This window comes from Delphinus delphis, chromosome 15 (assembly GCF_949987515.2).
Source record: "Delphinus delphis chromosome 15, mDelDel1.2, whole genome shotgun sequence".
Classification (NCBI taxonomy): Eukaryota; Metazoa; Chordata; class Mammalia; order Artiodactyla; family Delphinidae; genus Delphinus; species Delphinus delphis.
In genome coordinates, this window is record NC_082697.1 from 11954141 (window position 1) to 11982101 (window position 27961).

General features: G+C 44.8%; 1 protein-coding gene across 2 annotated transcripts; it reads left to right on the plus strand.

The window, feature by feature from the left end:
* On the plus strand, positions 1–27918 carry ZNFX1 (zinc finger NFX1-type containing 1). 2 transcript variants are annotated; one of them, XM_060033435.1, is made up of 15 exons: positions 1–407; positions 1733–1840; positions 2434–2540; positions 6718–8526; positions 12653–12784; positions 14231–14379; positions 14963–15112; positions 16416–16530; positions 17802–18052; positions 19737–19876; positions 20892–21046; positions 21424–21569; positions 23183–23293; positions 23715–23810; positions 24420–27918. In XM_060033435.1, exons 3-15 carry the CDS (start codon positions 2480–2482, stop codon positions 26859–26861), a joined length of 5757 nt encoding a protein of 1918 aa, XP_059889418.1. In that variant the 5' UTR covers positions 1–407; positions 1733–1840; positions 2434–2479; the 3' UTR covers positions 26862–27918. The 2 variants fall into 2 exon arrangements, with proteins under 2 accessions (XP_059889418.1, XP_059889420.1); XM_060033437.1 differs by having other exon boundaries at positions 1733–1829.
* The last annotated feature ends 43 nt before the right edge of the window (positions 27919–27961 follow it).

The window sequence follows — 27961 nt, forward strand, 5'->3', positions numbered from 1 at the left end:
GCTGGGTCCCCGCTCCTTTGGGTACGGCTGAGGCCTGCAACGGCCTCGGGTGCCGTTAAGCCGCCCCCCGCAGTCCCCTCCCCTCAGCGGCGCCGGCCCAAGACCGCCTGCCCTGCCGCCGCGGGGAGCTGAGGCGACGCCCGCGGGTCCAACCGCCCCTGCCGGGCCTAAGGGCGGGGGCGCCGGCTGCGCCAGGGCCCGGCCCCCTCGCTCGCCGTCCCAGGCCCCCTCCTGCTCCCCTCCCTCCTCCTCTGGGCCGGCCCCTCGGCCCGCCCAGTGTCTGCGGGGAAAGGAAACCGAAAGTAAGCTGCGCCGGGCGGGGCCGCTGACCTGCTTGGGCCCGAGTCCGAGCAGCAGACGGCGGCGGCGGCGGCTTCGCTGGCAGAGAGAGGACGCGCTGGAGCCCGGTGAGCGACCCCCGCCCCGCGCCCCGGTCACGCATTTGCTCCCGCCCGCCGCGACCCCCGGCGCCCGCGCCGCCCCTCCACTGCCACTTTTGCCCCGACGCCCGCCTCAGCGCCCCCGCCACCTCCTCAGCCCCCGCGCCCCCATCACCCGCTTCAGCACCCGTCACCGCCTCAGTACCCGTCACCTTCTCAGCGCCCCCATCACCCACCTGAGCCCCTGGCCCCTCTCCTCAGCGCCCCTCTTAGCCCCCTCAGCGCCTCCATCACCACCTCCGCCTCCAACCTCATCACCTAGCTCTCCTCTGTCCCCCCATCTCCATCCTCATTTTCTGCCACAGCTCCCCCTTCATCTTCCAGCGTCCTCAGCTCCCCTCATCACCTCATTCATCCCCATTCTCTACAACCACCCTCCGCACCTAGACTCCCCACTCCTATTTCCAGGCCCTCATCACTTTAGCAAACAGCCCCCAGCTGAGCTCAGCCCCACCCTCTCCTTGAGGCCCCCAAACCTCTTCCACTGTCCCCCACCTCCCCAGCGGCTCCCCGCTTCAGCTTTGCCCTGGCACCTTCTTCACTGCCGCACACAGCCCTGGCTCTCCCTTGACCCTACAGTATCTCCATCAGGAGCTGCTGGGCGCCTGGGTGACAGGGACTTCTCCATCCTTTCTTATACTCTCTCAGGACCCTGGAGACTTCCCCCTGAAACCCAGCTCTCACCTCTTTCATCCCATCCTGGTAATTAATATTCCTCTCTAATTTAACCACTACAGCAGCTTGACCATCACTGATTTTCTTCATCCTGCCCTTACAGGCCTTGATTCCCAAAGAAACCCGTTCGATTCTGCTTTTGTGGTAGCATTTCCTGTTCCTCTCTGCTCCTCCCTTTCCTTGCCTTTCTTTTTTCTTTTCTTGTTTCTTTTATCCCAGAAAATTTGTGAGTTTCTATTCAACAAGAGGAAGAAGGAATTTTCCTCTGAGCATTTTTTTCTAATTAGACAAACAAACAAAAAACCCTCTAAATATTGAACCTGTGCCATGAGAGCTGGGTTTGATAAGATGAGGGATGAGATTCACCAAAAATATTCCCAGCAGGAAGGAAAGGGACTCCTTTCTCTGATGAGGGTAAAAGCTACTCCTCATGTAATGCCAGATCTATTCACAGTTTCCAACTATGAATGTTTTAAAACTCAGTGAAAGGGACAGTTGAAAAAGTCCCTTTGCTGAGGACTCTCAGTTAGCCACTCTTTCCCTAGCCCCAGCCCACATGATGTGTATGAGTAGGATGGAGAAGTTGCCTTATAAGGGGCTTCCTCTTTCTCTTACAGGACTACTGTCGAAAACCATCAAGATAAAAGAAAGAGGAGAAGGAAAGAACTGCGGATATCTAGCTGTCCTGAGGAAACAGCATCCTGTAGCCTCCTGGTTATTGAAACGTAATTTCTTTCTCTTGATTCAATAGAGCGGAGGACTTAATCCATTTGGCTGTGTTCCAAAGAGTAGTATAGGGATAACTGCTCACTAATTATTTATGTACTATAGAGTACTGTAAGCTATAGAGTATTATATAGTATAAATGCTGGATGGAATGGTAAATACATGGTTTGGGGGTTCATAAAAATGTACTTCTTTCTGTTGTGGCAACAATATTTGTTTGCTTTATAGGAGAGGAAAGTGAAACCTAGCAACTGCTTAAGTATCTTGGCTAAAGGCATAAATCAAACAGGAGTTTTGAATGGGAATTGATGACACTCCCTTAACCCCAAGAAAGTACAAGGATAAAGGGAAGGGGGAATTTGATCCTTTGAAATTTGATCCTAGATTGTGAATTTAGTGTTTTGTATCATAATTGAGCATTCGCAGAATTGAACACTTGTGCACATGATTAAAATCTATGTTTGACTCTTAATTAACGAATCATTAAGATGTAGAGGTAGAAAGGATTAGCTTGATACTATTTGGGTTTTTTTCCTGCTGGATGCTGTATTTCAAAAGGCACTAATAACTGTCAACCTGTGCGGACTTCCAGACAACTGAAAGTAACGTGAACGTGGAAGAAATCAGGTGACTCAGACATGGAGAACCGAAGACCTTGTCCGGAGGCCCGGCCCAGGAATCCTCATATTAACCACAGAGGTGAGCAAGGGTTTCTACCTTCAGATGGTCCCAGACTGATGATGGTTCCACTTACGATTTTTTGACTTTGCAACATGGTCCAAAAGCAATATGCATTCAGTAGAAACCATACTTCAAATTTTGAATTTTGAACTTTTCCTGGGTAAGATACTGTCTTGTGATGTTGGGCAGCGGCAGTGAGCTGCAGCTCCCGGTCAGCCACTCTGTCCCAAGGGTAAACAGCTAGTACACTTACAACCATTCTGTACCCAGACAACCATCCTGTTCTTTCAGTACGTTATTCAGTAAATTACATGAGGTATTCAACACTTTGTTATAAAATAAACTTTGTGTTAGATGAGTTTGCCCAATGGTAGGCTCATGTAAGTGTTCTGAGCACATGTTAAGGTAGGCTTTGCTAAGCTATGATGTTTGATAGATCAGATGTATTAAATGCTTTTTCGACTTAATGTTTTCAACCTACAGTGGGTTTATCGGGAAGTAACCCAGTTGTACGTTGAAGAAAATCTGTAATGGGAAGGAAATTGAGTTACTTATGAATGAGCAGGCCCACCAAAATAGACTGCATCTCTTAAGTAAAGAATGGTTTATTCCTGGGAATTCCCAGAGGGCCCAGTGGTTAGGACTTGATGCTTTCGCTGCCAAGGCCCAGGTTCAATCCCTGGTTGGGGAACTAGGGTCCTGCAAGCCGCACAGCATGGCCCAAAAAAAAAAAAAGAGAATGGTTTATTCACTAGCTACAACATGAATGACTCAGACTAGACGACCGTCCCCTCTCCTTAAGAGAGCTTCTAAATGGGTGCAGTTCACTTTAGCAAAGGTAGTGTTGAGGTGTCAGAAATGGAAATAACTGTTTTTTTTTTTTTAATATTTATTTATTTGGCTGCGCTAGGTCTTAGTTGCAGCACGTGGGATCTTGTTCCCTGACCGGGATCGAACCTGGGCCCCCTGCATTGGGAGCGCAGAGTCTTAGCCACTGGACCACCAGGGAAGTCCCCGGAAGTAACTGGTTTAGAGGAGCATTATCCAGTAGAAACATAATGCAAGCCCAAAACTTAATTTTTAATTTTCTAGTAGCATCATTAAAAACAAAAAGAAACAGGTAATATACATTTTAAAAACTTAATATAATAAAATTTGGTATTTGTCTTATTTAAGCCAATATATCCAAATAATATCATTTTATTATAATTGAATATATTTTACTATTATAGTACTTTTCTTGGACTTTTTTTTCTTTCCAGGTTTATTGAAATATAATTGACATACAGCACTGTAAGTTTAAGGTGTACAGCATAAATGATTTGACTTACATGTATCATGAAATGATTACTGAAATAAGTTTAGTGAACATCTGTCATCTCATATAGATACAAATTTAAAGAAATAGAAAAAAAATTTTTTCCTTGTGATGAGAATTCTTAGGATTTACTCTCTTAACAACTTTCCTATATAATATATAATGGTGTTAATTACATTTATCATGTTGTACCTTATATCCCTAGTACTTATCTATCTTATAACTGGAAGTTTGTACCTTTTGACTCCTTCATCCATTTTCCCCTCCCCCAACTCCTTACCTCGGGAAACCACAAATCCGATCTCCTTTTCTATGACTTTGTTTTTGAAGTATAATTGACCTACAACATTATGTTAGTTCCTGTTACACAACATAATGATTCAGTATTTCTATATATTTCAAAGTAATCACAGTAAGTCTAGTTACACAATCTGTTACCATACAAAGATATAACATAATTATTGACTATATGCCCCACACTGTACATTTCATACCCATGATGCATTTATTTTGCAACTGTAAGTTTGTACCTCTTAATTTGCCTCATCTATTTATCTTCTCCCCCTACCTCCCTCCCCTCTGGTAACCACCTATTTATTTTCTGTATCTATAATTCTGTTTCTGTTTTTTTGTGTTTATTCATTTCTTTGGTTTTTTAGATTCCACATATAGGTAAAATTATACAGTATTTGTCTTTCTCTGTCTTATTTAGCGTAATGCCCTCTAGGTCCATCCATGTTGTTGCAGATGGTAAGATTTCATTCTTTTATGGATGAGTAGTATTCCGTTTTATATATATATGTATGTGTATATATAGTGTGTGTGGTGTGTGTGTGTGTGTGTGTTTGTGTACACCCCACATCTTCTTTATTCATTCCTCTGTTGATGGGCACTTAGGCTGCTTCTGTATCTTGGCTATTGTAAATAATGCCGCCGTGAACCTAGGGGTGCACATACCTTTTCTAATTAGTGTTCATAGTACTTTAATAATCTTAATATTTGTATTGACTCCCCCCAGATATTCAAATATTATAATTTTAAGATGTTATCAATATAAAAAATTTTAATGAGGTATTTAACATGTTTTGCTGTTAAGTCTTTAAAATTCCATGTGTCATTTTACACATCTTAATTCAGACTAGTCATATTTAAGATGCTTAATAACTACACATAGCTAGTCACCGTGTATTTGATAGTACATGTCTAGAGTCCTAGGCACCAAAGCAAAGTTAGTTCCGAAAGCATCACTCTACTGTAGTGATTATTCTGTTTGCTCAGAACTTTCTAAAACGAAACTAAACTGAATGGATTCTTGCCTTTCCCTAAGTTTGCAACATGTCTTCTGAGTATCAGTCATGGAACGAATGAGGAGGAACTGTAGAACTTTATTTTATGAGCTATGTGAATGTTGAAAGGATGAGAAATGATACAATTTTCCATTCTTCCAAAATACTGAGTCTTCTAATCAGATCAGATTATTAAAAGTAGGACTTTCTTATGATGTCTTGGGAGTTTGAAAAGTAAATATAAAAGTAACAATTATAAAAATTTAAAGTTCGGTATTACAGTATTTATATTTTACCAAATTTTCCTTTGTCTTGTCACATTAAAATTTTCTCGACAACATACAAAGCAAGGAAATGTACATTAGTGGATTTAGGATCTGATGGCATGAAATGGTACAATCATCTTGAATATGATGTGCATTTGAAACTTTCATAACATTTGTTATCATCCAATCATGGCATACAGTCTTCTTTTGTTTATTTGTTCTTAAAATCTCCAAGTCATTCTGCTAAGTTGGGTCAGCTTTAGAATCCGTTTTAGAGAAAAGGAAATTGAAAGAAAAAGGGCTTGGGTATGTTTGCCAAGGTCACTTATGAAATGTGTGGCAGATCAAGGAAGACAAATTCAGCTTCAGCCACAGGATGATGTTAGCTTTCCTGTGTGTGCTGGGTATGTCTCCTTCCTCTCCCCACACCTCCTTGTCTGAGGCTTGGGAATAGATAAGTACTAGGTCGATGAACTCGTGCTGCAGAAAGGAGGAAAAGTTAATTTTCATTTTTCAGTTTCCTGAATCACAGTTTGAGTTTCATTTCTCAGTTTCCTGAAATAGAACTTGAGTTTTATTTTTCAGTTTCCTTCACAATCTATTATTTGGCTCAAAAACATCTTGGTAAAGGAAGCCCTACCTTCCCCTTTGCCATCTGATGCTGAGGAAGGTTCAAAAAGCATTTCCCTTTATGGTTTTATCCCATTTGATGTCTCTGTTGCCTATGACCTAATTGTTTAGAGGCAGAACAAATGGTCCTAGAGATCAGCAGGGTATTCCCAATAAAAAATTATTAGTATTTCTGTTAGTAATTAACATTAATGAGAGCTTTTTATGTGTCAGGTAGTATACTAAGCATTTTATAAACATTTAATCTTTACAGCAACCCAGATGGTGAAGCTTAGAGAAATTATGCAACTTAGCCAAGGTTATACAGTAAGGAAGTACCTAGACCAAGGTTTGAACCAGGTCTGTTCAGCTGTGAAACTCATGCTCTCACTGTTGTTCGGTACTGCCAAGAGACTGAAAGCAATGAGATGACCTTTTTGAGCCTCTGAAATAATCCCAGCGTGTGAGGATTAAATGAGTAGTTATCCTCTATCATGTATTAGGCACTCAACAAATGTTTATTTTTTCTGTTGCACCCTTTGAAAAAACAATATTTTTGTAATATATACAACAACCCTTGTAAACTAGTTTATATTTATCACGACTTGGTCGGAAACCTTTTTTCTCTCCAAATAAAACCTAAGCTCCTTAGTTGTTTTGGAAAATGAAAGTATGTCCATATCATTGTGCTTACCCAAAATTCCCATTGTGTTTAGGGCCTATGGATGGAGAATTACCACCAAGAGCTAGAAATCAGGCCGATAATCCAGCGGCCAGTGCTCTCAGAGGAGGAGCCAACCAGCCCGGAAGGCATCCTAGGGCCAACAACCATCCTGTTCCTCATCGGCAAAGAGAAGAGAGGTTTGGGGCAGTGGGCAGGAACCCACATCAGGGAAGGAGAAACCAGGAGGGGCATGCCAATGATGAACCTAGAGGCCAAAGACATGGTCAGGAAAATGACACCAGGCAGAGAAGTGGCAACCAGGAGGGAAGGAACCGCAGACCACCACGACCCGGTGAAAACTTTCAGCAGTGGCGGAACCCCCACCAAAAGCCTGCAGAACAGCCACAGCAGGTGAAGAAACTGGGCTACAAGTTCCTAGAAAGTCTTCTGCAGAAAGATCCCTCTGAGGTGGTCATCACACTTGCCACAAGTTTAGGACTGAAGGAGCTCTTGTCTCATTCTTTTATGAAGTCCAACTTCCTTGAGCTCATCTGCCAAGTTCTTCGGAAGGCTTGCAGTTCCAAAATGGACCGCCACAGCGTTCTCCATGTTCTGGGCATATTGAAGAATTCCACATTCCTCAAAATCTGCTTGCCGGCTTATGTGGTAGGGATGATCACTGAATCCATCCCCCATGTTCGAAACCAGTATCCAGAACACATTAGCAACATCATCTCCCTCCTCCAGGACCTTGTAAGTGTCTTCCCTGCCAGCTCTGTGCAGGAAACTTCCATGCTCATTTCTGTCCTGCCAGCTTCTCTTAATGCTTTGAGAGCCTCTGGTGTTGACATAGGAGAAGAGACAGAGAAGAACCTGGAAAAGGTCCAGACCATCATCGAACATCTGCAGGAAAAGAGACGAGAGGGCACTTTAAGAGTGGACACCTACACTCTCGTGCAGCCTGAGGCAGAAGACCATGTTGAGAGCTACCGGACCATGCCCATTTACCCCACTTACAATGAAGTGCACTTGGATGAGAGGCCATTCCTTCGCCCCAACATCATTTCTGGAAAATACGACAGCACTGCTATCTATCTGGATACCCACTTCCGACTCCTGCGAGAGGATTTTGTCAGACCCCTGCGGGAGGGCATTTTGGAACTTCTCCAAAGCTTTGAAGACCAAGGCCTGAGGAAGAGAAAGTTTGATGACATCCGAATCTACTTTGATACCAGGATCATCACCCCCGTGTGTTCGTCAACAGGCATTGTCTACAAGGTGCAATTTGACACAAAATCACTGAAGTTTGTTCGCTGGCAGAACTCCAAGCGATTGCTCTATGGGTCCTTGGTGTGCATGTCCAAGGACAACTTTGAGACATTTCTTTTTGCCACCGTGTCTAATCGGGAGCAGGAAGATCTCTGCCGAGGAATTGTCCAGCTCTGCTTCAATGAGCAGAGCCAACAGCTGCTAACAGATGTCCAGCCCTCTGACTCTTTCCTCATGGTGGAAACAACTGCATACTTTGAGGCCTATAGGCACGTCCTGGAAGGACTCCAGGAAGTCCAAGAGGAAGACATCCCCTTCCAGAGGAACATCGTGGAATGTGACTCTTATGTGAAGGAGCCAAGGTACTTGCTAATGGGGGGCAGATATGATTTCACTCCCTTAATAAAGGATCCCTCTGCCACTGGGGAATCTCTGAGGAATACTGAGGGCTTGAGACATCTCAGAGTTAATGTCTTAGACCCCAGCCAGTGGCCCTCAAAAGAAACCCTGAAGCTGGATGACTCCCAGATGGAAGCCTTGCAGTTTGCTCTCACAAGAGAACTGGCTATTATTCAAGGACCTCCTGGAACAGGTAAGAGAAAATTTTTCAGAGCACATGACATCTGCCCTGTGAGATAGGCAAGGGAGGCTTGACTCTAGGTTTCTGGAATGTCTCGGTTTAAAACATTGCCCTGAAATGGGCATTGAACTTGTTGAAAAAGCAGCTTCTCATAGTGATTTTCCAGTGAGGACCCATTGGTGTGCGTAGTAAGACTGCTGAGGGGTTAGACTTAGGGAGATGCATTACTTCTGCTCCGTTGCAGGCTATATTAATTTGCTTGATCTTATATAAATTTAAGTTAAATAATATCAGGTATATAATAGCACTGGACGCCAAATACTGCTGTATATGATTTGCATCTGTTAACTCATTGCAACTCTGTGAGGTAGAAACCATTCCATTTTACAGATGGAAAAAACTAAGGCAAAGAGAGGTTGAATAATATGTTGAAGCTCACACAGATGACAAGTGACAGACCTAAGACTAGAACTCAGGCAGTCTAGAAGCCGGCTCCTGGCTTCTCTCTCTCTTCTGTTGGAAATATACTTCCCTACATCTTCCTCCCTGTGTGCCACTCTCTAATCCTCCTCTGAGATGACAGCTACTATTAGCAGTTTGACATGTGTCTTTTGAGATGTTTTCCAAAGTTAAAACTGATATATCTTTGTGTCTTTATGGGTATTTATATGTTTACATAGCACACTTTTCCTATTTTTTAAATAACAAAAACAAGATTATGCTCTATATATTGGCCTACAGTTTATATATATGTATATAACATGTACGGATATTTTTACATTCTTTACACTACAGTCACATTTAGAAATATACCTCACTCTTTTTTACCATGCCTGCATTCATGGCATGAATGCACCAAGATTTTTTTTTTGGTTTCATAGACAGTGCTTAATAAGTATTCATAATCTATATCTGTGTGTGTTTATCTCTGAGTACTCTGCTTATTATTTCTGTAGTTTTTTTCCTAACGTGGAAATTCACATTAATAGTTAGGGTAGGTACTGCTAAATTACCCTCCCAAAAGAATATTTAAAAAATAAAAAACAAAACAGGAAGAGGTTCTTTAAAAATAACGATAAAAGAATGGCAACTCATGATAAAAAATTAATGTAACAAAATGGAAAGTTCTTTCTGATAAGAAACACCCATATGATGGGAAAATCTGCATAATTAAAGTGATGCTTTCAGGGCTTTAGAAGAAGAAAAAGGATGTACCAGTTTGTACTGCCACCGAGAATGAATTAGTGTTCCCATTTCCTTATATACTTTCCAGCATTGTTGTATGTTATCAATGTTTGCTCATCAGCAGTTTTTGCTGATCTGAGAGGTTAGAGTTTTTGGCTCATTATTAATTTTAACTTTATGTTTTAATAAAAAATGGTTCAAATATTTTAAAAATTCCACGTCTCTCTCCTCCCACCATCCCACCCAGTACCTTTATCTAAAGCAATGTTATTGTCTTCCTGTTTATCCTTCCCGAGATAGTCTATGAATATTCAAGCAAATGCATACTTATATTTATTTCCCCCCACTTTTTTTTGACTCACTATGCTAGAAAACACTTTGCATGTGTTCTGCTTTGCTCACTTATAAAATACATTGGTGATCCTTTCATACTGGTGCATAAGTATTATCTCACTCCTGTTTGTGGCTGCATAATATTCCATTGTATAGATAGCTCATAATCTCTTTAACCAGTTCCCTATGGAAAGATTTACTGATACAAACAATAGGTCAGTGAATAACCTTGTTTGTGAGTCATTTCACACAGAAGCAGAGTATATCCAGGAGAGAAATCCCTAACTGAATCAAAGAATACGTGAATTAGTAATTTTAATAGATAGTGCCAAATTGTCCTCTGGAAATGTATATCACAGTGGTTAATTTGTATTTCTTTAATCAAGAGTGAGATTAAATATCCTTTCTTGTTTTTATTAGCTATCTATATAACTGTTTCTGTAGATTGCCTTTTCATATTTGCCATATTTCTGTTGAATGGTTTCTTTTTCTTACTGATTTATAGAAGCTGTTTGTATTTTCAAAATATGCATGTTGCAACTAATTTCCCCTAATGTTATCATTTGACTTGAGACTCTTTAGCTCCAAGTATAGTAATATAATCATTTCACTCTAGGTTGATACACACACACACACACACACACACACACACACACACACAGAGCTACTAAGAAACAGCCTACCTGTGAGTTTGAGAGGAATGTGACAACACGCTAGGTTGACACACACACACACACACACACACACACACAGAGGTACTAAGAAACAGCCTACCTGTGAGTTTGAGAGGAATGTGACAACATGCTAGGTTCACACACACACACACACACACACACACACACACACACACAGAGCTACTAAGAAACAGCCTACCTGTGAGTTTGAGAGGGATGTGACAAAGGGGGTCATTTTTGAGGTGGAAATCCCGAAAAGTATCCATTCCAAGGGGAAGGAAGCAGTAGGAGAGGATGGGGTAAATATTGAATTATAAAGATTTTCTTTCCTCCGAAGGACTCCTTAGCCATCCAGTCCTCCAAATTAGAAACATAGGAGTTATCCTTTTCTGTTCCTCACCCCAGCCAAACCATTATCAAGTTCCAATCAAGTTTATCTCTGAAACTTCTCCCCAGTCTGCGTAATTATCTCAACTGCTGGAGCCAGACCTTGTCCTCACTCACTGGAAGATGTCAGGAACCTCCCAACCAGTCCATCCCTATTCCGCCTTGCCCGCTCTTACTCAGTTATCACTTTCCCAGGGAAGCCTCTTCTAATCTCATTGAGTAGGCCAGAATCCCAATTATTTGTTTTCTTGGTACCTTGTATTTCTCATTTCCTACATTTGTGATTTTCGCATTTGTTTGTGTGATTATCTTTCTCTTCTGCAAGTCTGTCAGGTCCAGGAAGATAAGAACCATGGCTATTTTGCTCACCATTGTATTTCTTGCACCTAACCCAGTGTCTAACACCTGTTTGGCACTCAATACATATTATTTGAAGAAAAAAAAGGAAGCAAGAAATTGTTATTTATCTATACTGAAAAGTATTCAGCTGTACTGAAATGTTTATTTTCTTGTATTGCTCACTCAACATTGAGTATTTTTGAGGACAGTGGCTTCTCAGCTTGACACAATGTAAGAATTTAGCTGTTTGTAAACAATTAATTATTGACCATTTATTAATGAGCCCATAACTCTAACTCCGATGTTGATTTCTGTGAGTTTTTCACTCCTATCACAAAGGCAAGTCTACTGTGGTATATTAAAAGCATTTCTAGGGCTTCCCTGGTGGCGCAGTGGTTAAGAATCCACCTGCCAATGCAGGGGACACGGGTTCGAGCCCTGGTCCGGGAAGATCCCGCATGCCACGGAGCAACTAAGCCTGTGCGCCACAACTACTGAGCCTGCGCTCTAGAGCTCGCGAGCCAGAGCTACTGAGCCCACATGCCACAACTACTGAAGCCCGTGTGCCTAGAGCCCGTGCTCTGCAGTAAGAGAAGCCCTACAATGAGAAGCCTGTGCACCACAACAAAGAGTAGCCCCCGCTCACCACAACTAGAGAAAGCCCGCGTTCAGCAACAAAGACCCAACACAGCCAAAAATAAATTAAATAAATAAATTTATTTTTTAAAAAAAGCATTTCTAAATAATTTGCTGTGTGAGATTGGAAACAATGTATATGTCCATCAACAGAAAACTGGCTAAAAAAATGCCTTACAGCCCTGAAAAACAAAAAGAGGATTCTTTTTATGTACTGATAGAGAACTATATTAAGTGAAAAAAGCAGGATGTAGAACGGTGAAAATAGTCTGCTACTGTTTGTATTTTAAAAAGGAAGGGGAAGGCTAGAAAAAGACTGTATATTCGTTTTTGTTTGTGCATAGAATGACTACCTCTGGAAAGTTACACAAGAAACTAGTAACGCCGGTTGCTTCCAAGAGGAACTAGGTGGCTGGGGGCAGAAGAGTGAGGAGGACATAACACACCCATTTGCGCTTCTAGGATTTTAAACCATCTCAATATATTACCTTAAATTTTTAAATAATAATAATAATTTGCGTACATAATTACTCCTTTTAGAAAGTCTCTAAGTTTTTTAACTCTCCTTTTTCCTTGTTTTTTAGGCAAAACCTATGTGGGTCTAAAAATTGTTCAGGCCCTTCTAACCAACGAGGCTGTTTGGCAAATTAGCCTCCAGAAGTTCCCCATCTTGGTTGTGTGTTATACTAATCATGCTTTGGACCAGTTTCTGGAAGGTAATATCTGTAGGCAAAATTGTTCTCTGTTGGGAGTTGCCTGGTGGCCTAGTGGTTAGGATTCTGGGCTTTCACTGCTGTGGCCCGGGTTCAGTGCCTGGTCAGGGAACTGAGATCCTGCGGGCTGTGCAGTGTGGCCAAAAAAAAAGTTCTCGACTTTGAACCATCAGCAAGTTCAGTAGCTTTCTATTGCTCTTTGGATAAAGTCCACAGCCTGAAAGGCTGTGTGTGGTTTGCTCCAGCTTAATTCTGAACCTCATCTCCTACCTCTTCCCTTGTTCTCTCTAACTCCAGCAACCCTGACTGTCTACAGTTTCTTGACTTCCTCCAGCTTCTCCCTTGGCCCATGCTGTTCCCTCTGCCTAGCATGTACTTTTTCTTTCTCCCGCTGTCTCCATCTTGATGCACCCAGCCTGGATGGCTCCAGCTGATTCCTCAGGTCTCACTTCATGTGGACTTGCCCTCTTGGCCCCAGACAAGGTTAAGACTCCTTTTGTATTTTTTCCTTCAAATACTTAATTAGCATATATGTACCAGTTTATTTGTATGTGTCTCTACCCTAGACTATAAACACTAAGTGGATTGGTCCTGTTTCTTGCTATATTCACAGATCCTGGCACATACTAGACACTCAAACAATACTAATTGCATAAATGAATGAATAAGTATTTGTTTTTCCTCTGGAAAATAATGCTTAGACTATTATTTTCCACTCTTTCATATCCTCCTTTCACCTAGATTAAATCTTCCTTATTCCTAGAGTATCAGTTTAAATTAGATCCTTAAAAATTAGATCTCTGCCCCACCCAAGCTAGTTAAGGTCCCCTGTTATACACTTTTAGCATGTATTTATAGTATTAAGTTTTATTATGATAAAATGTTTAATATGTATCTTCTCTGGTAGACTGTGAGACATGAGAACAAATGAGGAACTGAACCTGTGTTTTGACCACTGTATCTTCAGAAACTAACACATGCCTGGCACAAAATAAGCAATTAGTAAATATCTGTAGAGTGAATAATAGAGAACATTTACTAATGCTTACTTTGGGCCAGGCCCTCCCTAGGAGCTATAAGGATACTCTCTCGTTTATCCAGACTATAGCCCTATAAGGAAAGTATTACTGTCTTCAAATCACAGACAAAGAAACTGAGGCTCAACTTAAGTAACCTGCCCCAGGTTACATAGCAGTAAGTGTGCAGACAAGACTTGGGTCCCCAAGTGTCTGATTCTAAAGCCTGTGCTCTTAAGCACCACACTTTACTGCTCTGCAGGTCACATCATCTCTGGGGCCTTCTTGTTCACTGGTGGGGTAGGTTCCCTGTAAGTACCAGTTTGTACCCTAAGGGACCGGCTGCAACAACGTCCCAAACATACACAGCTCTCACCTGAGAGAATCCAGCATAGCTCCTCTTAACTCTGCCATGCTCTGCTTTGCTCCACAGGCATCTATAAGTGTCAAAAGACCAGCATTGTGCGGGTAGGTGGAAGGAGCAACAGTGAAATCCTGAAGCAGTTCACCCTGAGGGAGCTGAGGAACAAGCGGGAATTCCGCCGCAACCTCCCCATGCACCTCCGAAGGGCCTACATGAGTGTAAGTCCCAGCTTTGGAGATCTGAGGTAGCTCAAGGGAGAACTAACCAAGATAGCAGTGGCTTTCTGGGTAGGCAGTCCAAGGGAGATAGGGAGGCTCCACAAAGCTGTGAAGGACCCTGGTTCCTTCCAGCATTCCATTCGGGTAATCCTACGGTGTGATCTTTGCCCTCATAATCCAAGATGGGGAAAGGACAGAAAAGGGCACACCACCCCTCCCAGCCCCTGCCAGGGCCTTAAAGCTACTTCCCCAAAACCACCCATAGCACTTTTACTTACGGCCTGTTGACCAGGTAAGTATCATCTTCTAGCTGGGCAGCATTGTGCCCAACCAAAACTTTGAGTTCTTATTACTAAGGAAAAAAGAGAGCGGTCTCTACCACAGTATATTTGGCCTGCTTTTCTGTTGTATTATTTGTTTCCTTTTCTTACTAGTTGGTAGGAGGTTTTTAGACATTTTAGATATTAATCCTTTGGTTAAAGACTGGCTGTTCCTGTGTTAGCTTTGTTTTCCCTCAAGGCAGAGACTGAGTTTGGGACATGATGATACTTCTTCATCATTTCTTTCCCTCTGTTCTTGATAGATCGTGACACAAATGAAAGAGTCAGAGCAAGAGCTGCATGAAGGGGCCCAGACCCTGGAGTGCACCATGCGTGGCGTACTACGGGAACAGCATTTGGAGAAGTACATCTCCCTCCAACACTGGAAAAGCCTGATGAATGGACCAGTACAGGTAGGGGTCATCTTGTGGGGCACAAGCATCTCTCTTGTCCCCATATTTGGCAGCAGAAGTAGAAGTCCAAAGCATTAGCTATAATCTGCTAAGATGCTGCTGTGATGTGAAAAGTTCCTTTTCGTGAGAAAAGGCAGCTGAATATACTAGTCAGAAACAAGACTCTGGAGCCAGTCTGCTGGATGTGAATACTGATTTTGCTCTAGGCAAGTTACTTAATTTTCTTGTTCCTGTTTCCTCTTTTATAAAGTGGGGATAGGGACTTCCCTTGAGGTCCAGTGGTTAAGACTCCAGGCTTCCACTGCAGGGGACACGGGTTCCATTCCTGGTCGGGGAACTAAGATCCCGCAAGCCGTGAGGCGTGGCAAAAAAAAAAAAAAGTGCGGCTAATAACATTAAGTTGAACCCCGTGAAATTGCCAATATTTTTAAATTTAACTTGCAAAAATGGCAGTTTCTTACAGATCAACTTATTTCTTATAGGATTGTTATTGAATAAACAAGTCAATATTTGTAAACCTCTTGATTTAATAAGTGCTCTAAGTGCTTGTTAAATTAAACAAAATCATAACGAGGCAACCTAGCACATATAGAGGATCTGGGACTTGACAGACTGGTCACACAGACTTGTGACTTGAGCCAGTGTGATCCTCAGGTCCCTCAGCAGTCAAGCAGGAATAATAATAACGCCTGCCTTCAAAGGATATTATAAGAAGTATCTGCTATCTGTGTATTTTTTTTTTTTCTTTGTTGGCTGTACTGCGCGGCATGCAGGGATCTTAGTTCCCCAACCAGGGATCAAACCCGTGCCCCCTGAAGTGGAAGCACAGAGTCTAAACCACTGGACCACCAGGGAAGTACCTGACACGATCTCCGTAAAGTGGTTGGCCAGGAATCCAGTGAGATGGTAGCTCTACTATCAATGGGTTGGTGATTTCCAGGGTTTCAAGCCCCAAAGCCTAAAAGGGTCAGTCAGAGTCCTATAAAGGACTGAAGCAGGCTAGATGTGAGGCGTTGGGAAGTAGCAAGGACTGAGGCAAACTGGAAAAGGGGTGGCAGCAGCCAACTTCGGCCATTTGTTGCCATTTAGGAATGCAGGCTCATTGCTCCCATAGCTCCTGATTTTTTCAAAAGAGGCAGGAAATTTTTGTTTTTAAATCTATGCAAGTCATATTAAATGAGCCAGTTGCCCAAACGTTGCATTTTTAAGAGAATTTTAAGGGAATTACCTCTTGATCCTTTGAGAAGACCTTTCCTCATGCTAGTTGTCATAGAATTCTCATGACTAATAATTCTTTCCTCAGAATAGCGAATGGGTTTGCTTCCAGGGCTGGAAGCATTCCATGATGCTGGAGTGGCTGGGTCTAGGTGTTGGTTCTTTCACCCAAAGTGTTGCTCCAGCAGGACCTGAAAATACAGGTAAGAGGTGCATGTCTGCCTAGAATCACATCTTAAGGTGGAATGGTAAAGACTAGAAGAGCAGGACTTAAAAGTAAAGAGCTATAATCAATCAGAAAAAGACAAATAATAGGTTAATAGGAAAACAGATAAAAGACTTTTAATAAGCACATCACAAAATAAATCCTCATGGTCAATAAACATGAAAAGTGCTCATTAGAAATGAGAGGAATTAAAACTACAACGATATACTATTACACACCTACTAGATTGGCAAAAATTTAAATGTTTGATATAATCCCACATTGAAAGAATGTGGAGCAGTGGGAACTCTGATATGAGGCTAATGGCGATATTAATTGGCAAAACCACTTTATGATAAAAGAAAGGCAGAAGGAACTCAAATATCCATCCACATTTGTACACCAGATGGATAAATTACAATCTATTCAGATAATGGATACAACTGTGAAAAGGATTGAATTACAGCATATACAGCAATATGTATGACTCAAAAACATGCTTGGGCTTCCCTGGTGGCACAGTGGTTGAGAGTCTGCCTGCCGATGCAGGGGACGTGGGTTCGTGCCCCAGTCCGGGAAGATCCCACATGCTGCGGAGCGGCTGGGTCTGTGAGCCATGGCTGCTGAGCCTGCGCGTCCGAAGCCTGTGCTCTGCAACGGGAGAGGCCACAACAGTGAGAGGCCCGCATACCGCAAAAAAAAAACCAAAACCATGCTGAATGAAAAAAGCAAGTTATAGGAAAATATTGATATATACAGTATGATTTCATTTATATAGAGCTCAGAAAAGTCAAAACTAGATGATGGTGGTTGTTTGAAGATACATATATATTATATATGTGGTAAAGTTAAAAGGGAGGTATGACTAATATAGAATTCAGGTTAGTAGAGCCCACAAGGGTCTTCAAAGAAATTGGTAACTTTCTGCTTCTTAAGTTGGGTGGAAGGTACTTGGATGTTCATTTTATATACTTTTATAATCCTTTAAGTTGCACATTTACGTTGTATACTTTCCTTTGTATATGTATTTGACATAAGTAAAACCTTCCTTAAAAAGGCATACATTCATGTGATTTTTTAAATGTAACAAAAATGTATGCAAGGAAACCTAAGTCTCTCTCCCCTGTCATTCCTCCCATTTCCCTACCCAGAGGTAACCACTTAAACCCCTTAAGAATGTCTTCATGCATCTAAGCTCTTATAGGTACCCTTTTTCATCCTTTGGCTTCAAGAGTCTCCATCCCTGTCCTGACTGCTTTCCTCTCTTAGCCAAGGCAGAAGGGGAGGAGGAGGAGGAAGAAGGGGAAGAGGAGGGTTCGCTGATTGAGATCGCAGAGGAGGCTGAACTGATTCAAGCAGACCGGATGATTGAGGAGGAAGAGGTGGTGAGGCCCCGGCGACGGAAGAAGGAAGAGAATGGGGCAGTACAGGAGTTGGCTAAAGTGCTTCTGGCCATGAGGCTAGACAACTATGGCCCCGGGACAGCAGCCGGGCAGGAGCAGGCTGCAGGAGAGTGGGAGGTAAGTTCACTTCCTCGTAGCCCCTGCAAGTCCTAACAGAGTAGGAAATGAGAGTTCAGTTATTATTGCCAGGTGGGTGTGGGTAACTCTCCTAAACAGGCCTGAGAGCATATGTTCTGACCAGAACCGCAGCCCCTGATTTTCACTCACTTCTGTTGCACCGTATTCACTGCATCCTCATAATTAGCTTAATTTACCCTTTTACAACCTAATCCTAGTATAAGATAGGTCTAGGGCTTCCCTGGTGGCGCAGTGGCTGAGAGTCCGCCTGCCAATGCAGGGGACACGGGTTCGTGCCCCAGTCCGGGAAGATCCCACATGCCGCGGAGCGGCTGGGCCCGTGAGCCATGGCCGCAGAGCCTGTGCATCTGGAGCCTGTGCTCCGCAAAGGGAGAGGCCACAGCAGTGAGAGGCCCGCGTACTGCAGGAAAAAAAAAAAAAAAGATAGGTCCAGTTTCCAAGAGTATAAAAATTATGGCCTTTTAGAGGGGCCCTGGCAAGAAATGCTAACTTAGAAAGACAGGAAGTAGGTAGCCAAGTGCTTCTCTTGAACTTTTAGAGAAGCGCAGCACATATGAGTCAGATCAAACACTTACGGTCTCAGTGCTTGGTGCTTTCATGGATATTCTCTTTTCAACTACAAACAAGTCTGTGCATTAAGATTTTAGAGGATTCAAGTAAAACAGAATGAAGTAAGCTATGTAGACTGGATGGAATATTTATCCTTCAATCACTCTGAAATTTGATATTTCTCTTAGAGCCAGAATAGTATAAATGCCCAGACTTTCTGTCCGCTCCTTCCTTTGGTAGAACCTAGTGGTCCTCAGAATTTACCGTGTCTTACTCTGACAATAGAACACTGAACCCCACTGATGATTTAAGGGACTTTAAGGGCAGCTTTGAATGCAGCTTTCTCCAGTCTGCTGGCTTTGAATCTGATCTCCTAGTTCAGTTCAACATCTCTATGCGAGGGACAGAATCATGAGCCCAATACTTGGAAGCATGGATTGGGCATCTGCCATCTGGCCTCTGGAGGAGTTGAATTGTTTGGTTTTGAAGCGGAGGGGGGTCCATAGTATTGTGACATCTATCTGGCATGCCAGTCCTTCTAAAGGCTCATGCAGAGCCGGGGGGAGCACTTTCTCCGAAATGGTGCCTTTTACCCACTTCTTAAAGGTACTATCTTGATATAACGGCATTAAGACCATCTTAGCAGGACCTGTATGGCATTTAACGAGAGAGACGCACCTCCACTACTGTCATGACATATGCTTTAGGAATGAGAAGCAGACTGTGGTCAAAGATGTTCAGTAATGACTAGTGCCAGCACTCTTCTAAAGTGCTTTCCATGTATTTACTCCTTCAGTCAATCCAGCAACTCTGTGAAGAGGTACTATTGTTATTCCCATTTTATGGAAGGGGATGCTGAGGCACATAGAGGTTCAGGTTCAGTAACTTACTCTAGGTCCCGCAACATATAAGAGGTAGATGGGACTTTGAATCCAGACAAACTGGCTCCAGAGCCCTCATTTAGCAATGAAATATCTGTTGGGAGAGTGTGAGACACTTAGAGAAGTTCATCAGAGATGACAGCTCCTTTTTTAAATGTACTCTAGCCCCCGCCTCGGGCTTAGAACCAGGCCCACCTCTACTCAGTGACTCTGACTGGTATTGATATCCACAGACCCAGCGCAACCAGAAAAAGAAAATGAAAAAGAAGGTGAAGGTTGAACTTCGCAAGCTGAACACCATGACTGAGGCCGAGGCCAATGAAATCCAGGATGTTTGGCAGCTGGACCTGAATTCTCGCTGGCAGCTTTATAGGTACTGTGCCCACCCCACCCCCACCTACCCCCAGCCGCAGCCAGCCCATGTAATTTCCCCAGGGGGTTCCTTTCCTGTTCCTAGAATATAAGCCCTTCAGATCTTCAATATTAGTGTTAACCGACGATTGATTGAGCACCCCACTGAGCTGAGTGCTAGATGCAGCCATGGGATAGAATAGACACGCTTGGTTCTACCCTCACAGGGTTTAGAGGCTATCCAGGAAGACAAATCAGTTAGTTCCACAAATAAAAAGTTACAAACAGGCATCAACACCAAGGAAGAAAAGAGCAAGGAGTGCTAAGAATATTAACATGGGAGCTGATCTGATCTGAGATATCTAGGAAAGTGACATTGGAGGCAGAATCTGGAAGATGAGTAGGCATTAATAAGGCCAGTTGGGAAGGGGGAGCAGATGAGCTTGCAGGGACCACACGGGTAAAGGCCTCGAGGGGGGAGGGAGCATGTTTGAGAAATTGAAAGAAGGCAGCCAGCATGGCTGTATCTCAGACAAATAGAAAGTGAGGTCAGAGAGGTGGGCAGGGGCCAGACTGTGCAGGGCCTCTTAGGGCTGAAGAGTACCACTGGAAGGTTTTACAGCAGAGTGGTGAAATGATCTGTTTTACTTGTGGAGAGTTACAAGTAATTCTCCACAATTACAAGTAATTGTGAGGGGAGGAGTGGGGACTCAGGCAGGAATGGAGTAGGGACAGTTTGTGAGAAATTCTTCCTGAAGCTTTTAAAGTCCCTTGCTCTTGTCCAGTAGTTAACCTCTGTTCTTTAGCCCCCTCCTTCCTTAGCTCCTGACCACTTACATACATCTCCCTGCACATCATTTTGTTGGCCATTTTGGACTCTCAGGTCCCTGCACATCTGGGTCTCTCTCCTTTCTCTGTGGCTTGTAACTTCCTCTAGGGTGTAGGTTCCACTTCATGCACAGGGCACACTGAAGGGGCTTCCTCCACCTTCTCAAAAAGCACATGGCTTCCTCTCCCTGGTTCTTCACATTCTCCAGGCTGTGGCTACAGATGTACCAGGCTGACACCCGCCGAAAGATCCTCAGCTATGAACGTCAGTACCGCACATCAGCAGAGAGAATGGCAGAGCTGAGACTCCAGGAAGACCTGCACATCCTGAAAGATGCCCAAGTTGTAGGAATGACAACAACAGGTAAGAAAGCATAGAGTTCACTACTGTTGCCAATGCCTATCAGATTATCTAGGACAGGTAAAGAGAAACTTCTTTAGTAGGTTAGAGGAAAATACCATGAAAAGCTATTGGAAGCAAGCTGTGTTTAGGGTTCTCTTGGTGAAATTCACCCACTTGCTTCTACTGCATTTAGAACCTCAACAGTGACAACATGGGGATGGTGCTCTGGAGACCACCCAGCAGCACTCATTCTCATGCAGTGGTCACCGTGGCCCTGGGTGAATGTGAGGACTCAGTTGTAACAGACCCAGGCTCGGGGGTCACCAATCCAGAAGCCCAGTGGCACAGCGAGTCCAGTACATCCGCTCAGAGAACTCTCTTTGTTCTCTTGACTCGAGGTGCTGCCAAATATCGCCAGATCCTGCAGAAGGTGGAGCCTCGGATCGTCATCGTGGAAGAGGCTGCTGAAGTCCTTGAGGCCCACACCATTGCCACCCTGAGCAAAGCTTGCCAGCACCTCATTCTGATTGGGGACCACCAGCAGGTAGGCCAGGGGCCCCTAGAAGATAGGCTGGCTCTCTGCAGGAGTGGAATCAGGAATCAGACAGGAAGACCCTGGTCTCTGCTTTACCAGTCCTCAAGCTTATTAGTGGCTGTCTGTGACACCTCTTTTCCTCACCTCCCATGTTCAATCTAAGAGCAGGTGCTCTTAGATTGGGGGCATGTTTTAGAGGTAGCATTATCCATTTCAGGTTCCCTTTGCTACTTTTTTTTTTTTTTTTTTTTTTTGGCGGTACGTGGGCCTGTCACTGCTGTGGCCTCTCCCTTTGCAGAGCACAGGCTCCAGACGCACAGGCTCAGCGGCCATGGCTCACGGGCCCAGCCACTCCACAGCGTGTGGGATCTTCCCGGACCGGGGCACGAGCCCGTGTCCCCTGCATCGGCAGGCGGACTCTCAGCCACTGCGCCACCAGGGAAGCCCCCCCTTTACTACTTTTTAATAATCTACCGTGGCCTTTTTTTTTGCGCTGCGCGGGCCTCTCACTGTTGTAGCCTCTCCCACTGTGGAGCACAGGCTCCAGATGCGCAGGCTCAGCGGCCATGGCTCACTGGCCTAGCCGCATCGCGGCATGTGGGATCTTCTGCGACTGAGGCACGAACCCGTGTCCCCTGCATCGGCAGGTGGACTCTCAACCACTGCGCCACCAGGGAAGCCCTACCGTGGCCTTTTAAGTGGCCTGTTAAAACAGCGTGTTCCCCATCCCACTGCTTCCATTTTTGCCACCTTCTAATCCATTCTTCATAAAGGAGCTAAAAAGTAAATCAGGTCATGTTACTCCCCAGCTTAAAACCTTCCAGTGGTTTCCCATTGCACTTAAAATAAAAATCAAGCTTCTGGGGCTTCCCTGGTGGCGCAGTGGTTAAGAATCCGCCTGCCAATGCAGGGGACACAGGTTCGAGCCCTAGGTCCGGGAAGATCTCACATGCCGTGGAGCAACTAAGCCCATGCGGCAGTACTACTGAGCCTGTGCTCTAGAGCCCGTGAGCCACAACTACTGAGCCTGCGTCCTGCAACTACTGAAGCCCACGTGCCTAGAGCCCATGCTCCGCAACAAGAGAAGCCACCACAATGAGAAGCCTGCGCACCGCAATGAAGAGTAACCCCGTTCGCCGTAACTAGAGAAAGTCCGTGCACAGCAACGAAGACCCAACGCAGCCAAAAATAAATAAATAAATAAGTCAAGCTTCTTAAAGTGGCCTACAAAGGCCAGTATTCTCAGGGTTCAGCCTGCTTCTCTGACCTCACCTCATACCACCATCTATCTCATTTGCTCACTGTGTTCCCACCCTCTTCTTTCTGCTCTCTCTTATGGCTTGCTCTTTGAATGACTGGTGACTTCCTCCATGCTGGTGTCAACTCAGATGTCACTGTTCAGAGAGGCCTATGTAAAGAACCTCCACCCCTGGGCATTCTGTCCCATCACCCTTATTTCTTGGCTTCATGGCCTTTGTCACTCTTTGTCCTTAGCCTGTTAACAACTAAAGCAGTGCCTGGAACACAGAAGCCACTTGAAAAACATTTGATAGGTGGGTAGATGGGTGGATGGTTAAAATACATTTTCAGTGGAGAATCCTCAGACGTGTTTCTCTTCTCAGCTGCGCCCCAGTGCCAATGTGTATGATCTGGCCAAGAATTTCAACCTTGAGGTGTCCCTCTTTGAACGGTTGGTGAAAGTAAACATTCCCTTTGTCCGTCTGAACTACCAGGTGAGAAGCTAGACCTTTGTTACTACCAAATGTCCAAGGGAAGGCTCCTGGGAGCCTGCCAAATGCCAACAAGAAAGCTTGGCATTTTTATTTCATTAAAATACTGCTAGTTTAGTAATGAAATGACTCTGTCAGATTTATTTTGTTTTTTTGTTTTAAAATACCGCAAGTTCAGCCTGTGTTGAGTTTGTGTCAGATGAAGGAGCTGTTTACATTCTGCTCTTTTTTCCCTATTATTCTTTTCAAATGTTACTGCCCCAGATTTTCCACTAGCAACTTAGTCTTTAGAAAACTGTCCATTTTACTCTTTGCCCATGTTTTTAATGACATACGTGTCTTGTTTCAGCACCGCCCATGTTTTTAATGACATACATGTTTCAGCACCGCCCATGTTTTTAATGACATACATGTCTTGTTTCAGCACCGCATGTGCCCTGAAATTGCCCGGCTTTTGACACCCCACATTTACCAGGATCTGGAAAACCATCCCTCTGTTCTCAAATACGAGAAGATTAAGGTGAATCTGCCCTACCTGATCTTTCTCTGATGCTGTCAGCAACCTAGGAGGTTATATTTTCCTCAGGACAAAAAAGGGCTTTCAGAAGGGAAAACAGCCAGCTTTTTAAAAAGCTGCCTATTGGGAATTCTCTGGTGGTCCAGTGGTTAGGACTTGGTGCTTTCACTGCCGGGGCCTGGATTCGATCCCTGGTTGGGAACTAAGATCCCTCAAGCCATGTGATGTGGCCAAAAACAAAAATCAAAACAGTAAAAAGCTAGTTATTAAGAAGAGGAATAGAATATAAGTTGAGAATACAGACCTGGGTTTTTGAATCCCAGCTCTGCCATTTAGTAGCTGTGTAACCTTTAGCAAATTATATACCAATTCTGAGGGTCAGGGTCTTCTTTTGTACATGAGAATAATGGTTGCTGCTTCGTAATATTATTGTATTGAAGGAGATAAGGTATATAAAGCATTCAGCACAGTGGAATGCTCCTAAATTAAAGATTATGGTACAGAGTATGTAGAAGCCTTCTAAGGTCCTTCCCTGGGACAGGGTCAGTGGCCAACGCACATGAAGGTAGAAAAAACTACCATGAATGTACCTTCTCTTCTTTTTCTTTCCAGGGGGTCTCTTCCAACCTTTTCTTTGTAGAACACAACTTTCCTGAACAGGAAATCCAAGAAGGCAAAAGCCACCAGAACCAGCATGAGGCTCGCTTTGTGGTGGAGCTGTGCAAGTACTTCCTGTGTCAGGAATACCTGCCCTCCCAGATCACCATCCTCACCACCTATACCGGGCAGCTCTTCTGCCTGCGCAAACTCATGCCTGCCAAGACATTTGCTGGTGTCAAGGTCCATGTGGTGGACAAATACCAAGGGGAGGAGAATGATATCGTCCTCCTCTCACTAGTGCGCAGCAACCAGGAAGGCAAGGTGGGTTTTCTCCAGATACCCAACCGCATCTGCGTGGCCTTGTCCCGTGCCAAGAAGGGAATGTATTGCATTGGAAACATGCAGATGCTGGCCAAGGTGCCCTTGTGGAGCAAGATCATCCATACCCTTCGAGAGAACAATCAGATAGGCTCTGCCCTCCAGCTGTGCTGCCAGAACCACCCTGTTATCCACACTTCAGTATCCAAAGCTTCTGACTTCCAAAAAGTGCCCGAAGGAGGCTGCAGCCTACCCTGTGAGTTCCGGCTGGGCTGTGGGCACGTCTGCACCCGTGCCTGCCACCCCTATGACTCCTTGCACAAGGAGTTCCAGTGCATGAAGCCATGCCAGAAGGTGATCTGCCAAGACGGGCACCGGTGCCCCCTTGTTTGCTTCCAGGAGTGTCAGCCTTGTCAGGTGAAGGTGCCCAAAGTCATTCTCCGGTGCGGCCATGAACAAATGGTCCCTTGTTCCATGCCTGAGTCAGATTTCTGCTGCCAAGAGCCTTGCCCCAAGGTCCTGAAATGTGGGCACAGGTGCAGCCACCCATGTGGTGAAGACTGTGTGCGGTTGTGTTCAGAAAAGGTCACCGTGAAACTCAAGTGTGGGCACAGCCAAAAGGTGAAGTGTGGCCATGTGGAGGACCTCAGGTATGACCTGCCAGTCAAATGCACCACCAAGTGTGGCACCATCTTGGACTGTGGGCATCCATGTCCCGGCTCCTGCCACAGCTGCTTCAAAGGGCGCTTCCATGAGCGCTGTCAACAGCCCTGCAATCGCCTGCTCATCTGTTCACACAAGTGCCAGGAGCCGTGCATTGGTGAGTGCCCACCCTGCCAGCGGACCTGTCAGAACCGCTGCGTCCACAGCCAGTGCAAGAAAAAGTGTGGGGAACTGTGCAGTCCCTGTGTGGAACCCTGTGACTGGCGCTGCCAGCACTACCAGTGCACCAAACTCTGCTCTGAGCCCTGTGACCGACCCCCCTGCTACGTGCCTTGTACTAAGCTGCTGGCTTGCGGCCACCCCTGCATTGGTTTGTGTGGGGAACCATGCCCCAAGAAGTGCCGTGTCTGCCACCAGGAAGAAGTCACCCAGATCTTCTTTGGCTTTGAGGATGAGCCAGATGCCCGCTTTGTACAGCTGGAAGACTGCAGCCACATCTTTGAGGTGCAAGCCCTGGACCGCTACATGAACGAGCAGAAGGATGACGAAGTTGCCATCAAGTTGAAGGTCTGCCCTATCTGCCAGGTGCCCATCCGCAAAAATCTGAGGTATGGAACCAGCATCAAACAGCGGCTGGAAGAGATTGAAGTTGTCAAGGAAAAGATCTTGGGCTCAGCAGGGGAAATTGCAGTCAGCCAGGAACAACTTAAGGCCCTACTGGAGAGGAAGAATCTCTTCTACCAGCTGCTCCCTGAAGACTTCCTGATGTTGAAAGAGAAGCTGGCCCAGAAAAATCTGTCAGTGAAGGACCTGGGCCTTGTTGAGAATTATATCAGCTTCTATGACCACCTGGCTGGCCTATATGATTCCCTGAAAAAAGTGCATGTCTTAGAACAGAAGCAGGTGAGGACTCGATTAGACCAGGTCCATGAGTGGCTGGCCAAGAAGCGTTTGAGCTTCACCAGCCAGGAATTGGATGACCTCCAAAGTGAAATCCAGAGGCTCACATACCTGGTGAACCTGCTGACCCGCTGCAAGATAGCAGAGGGGAAGGTGAGAGGCCGCGTAGCAGAAGAGGTCTCCAGAGTCCGGAAGATCCTCGAGGGGACGTGTAAGTTCACCCGGGAGGATGAACAGCTTGTGCAGAGAAAGATGGAGGCTCTGAAAGCCACCCTTCCCTGTTCTGGCCTGGGCATCTCAGAGGAAGAACGAGCGCAGATCGTCAAAGCCATAGGTTACCCTCGTGGCCACTGGTTCAAGTGCCCCAATGGCCACATCTATGTGATTAGTGATTGTGGGGGAGCCATGCAGAGGGGCACGTGTCCTGACTGTAAGGAGGTGATTGGGGGCGTGAACCATACTCTGGAAAGAAGCAATCAGCTTGCTTCCGAGATGGATGGGGCCCAGCACCCTGCCTGGTCTGACACGGCCAACAACCTGCTGAACTTTGAGGAGATCCAGAGGATGATGTAGGAAGATGACATACCGCTGCCTTTTGCCCTGGCCACCGTATGGCTGGGGCCGGCTCCCCCATGAAAGAACCGAAGTTTGTTTTTTATTATTGTCCTTTTAGTCTTAGCACCTATTTAAGGATCCACTTTTAGGGCTTGCCCACATTTGTTTCTAGATTTACCCCTGCTCTAGAGTAAGCACTTTACTTCCAGAACTGAGAGCGAAGTTAACAGATCTCTTCTCTCTTCTGCAAGTTAGTGGACAGACTGCCTGAAGCACGTTTGGGGCTTCCACCCAGGCTACCTAGTAGTGTCTCTGGATCCTGACTCAGTCACATGTTTTTTTCCGCAGTGCTCCAGAGGCAGATAGGAGCTCAGTGAAGCAGACTCATTCTAAATTGCCAGGACCTAACTTGCACACTCATTTCCAGTCTAATAAAGAGGCCCAGAGGAGTTGTTTATGAGCTGCTTATCCTTTTAAGGAGCACAAGAATCCCTCCTACCCTCCTCGGGCACCCTCATTCTAGGAGACGGAGGCACGTGATGAGACAAAGACTTCACTGACTAATCCTGATGTTACATATTCACTGAGAGTGGGGGAAAGTGTGATAGACCACAGCTGGGGGCTTATGCAGCAGGCCCAGGCCAACTAAGGAGTGATCCCTGTACCCTTCCTGGGACTTGCACTTTGGGATGGTTGAGGTTTTTTTCCCTGCAATAGGAGAGGCTCAGTAGCTGTGCTGGTTCCCCAGGGCCTTGAAAGGACTAAACTCTTATTTAGTACCAGCAGCGCCTATCCAAAGTGTGACCCTTTTGTCCCAACACCCTCTATTGCAGCTTTTGCCTGGGCAGGGTTAGCATGCCAGCAGCTTCTGTAGGTCCCAGGTCCATACCAGAAGCCAGCCCCCAGGCCTGCTGCCTGCATACGTATTCCCTCAGTCCAGTGTTCCCTAGAACTGACACTTAGGCATCTCAGGTCTTTCTAATGTTGGCGAGAAAACGTCCCTTTGCTATGTATACATTTCCTTTTTTGTCTTTACTATGCACTTTAGCCTATAAAGCCAATTAATAAAAACAGTGAGAAAAATCAGTGGTCTGTGTTTGTCCTCAACTGTTAAAAGC

Bases quoted from the DNA above. Each gene is read 5' to 3' on its own strand.
- ZNFX1 (XM_060033435.1), top strand. From the start codon at position 2,480: ATGGAGAACCGAAGACCTTGTCCGGAGGCCCGGCCCAGGAATCCTCAT. The intron at 16,531-17,801 runs GTAAGAGGTGCA...TTCCTCTCTTAG, and splicing joins AGCAGGACCTGAAAATACAG to CCAAGGCAGAAGGGGAGGAG. The intron at 21,047-21,423 runs GTAAGAAAGCAT...TCTTGACTCGAG, and splicing joins TGTAGGAATGACAACAACAG to GTGCTGCCAAATATCGCCAG.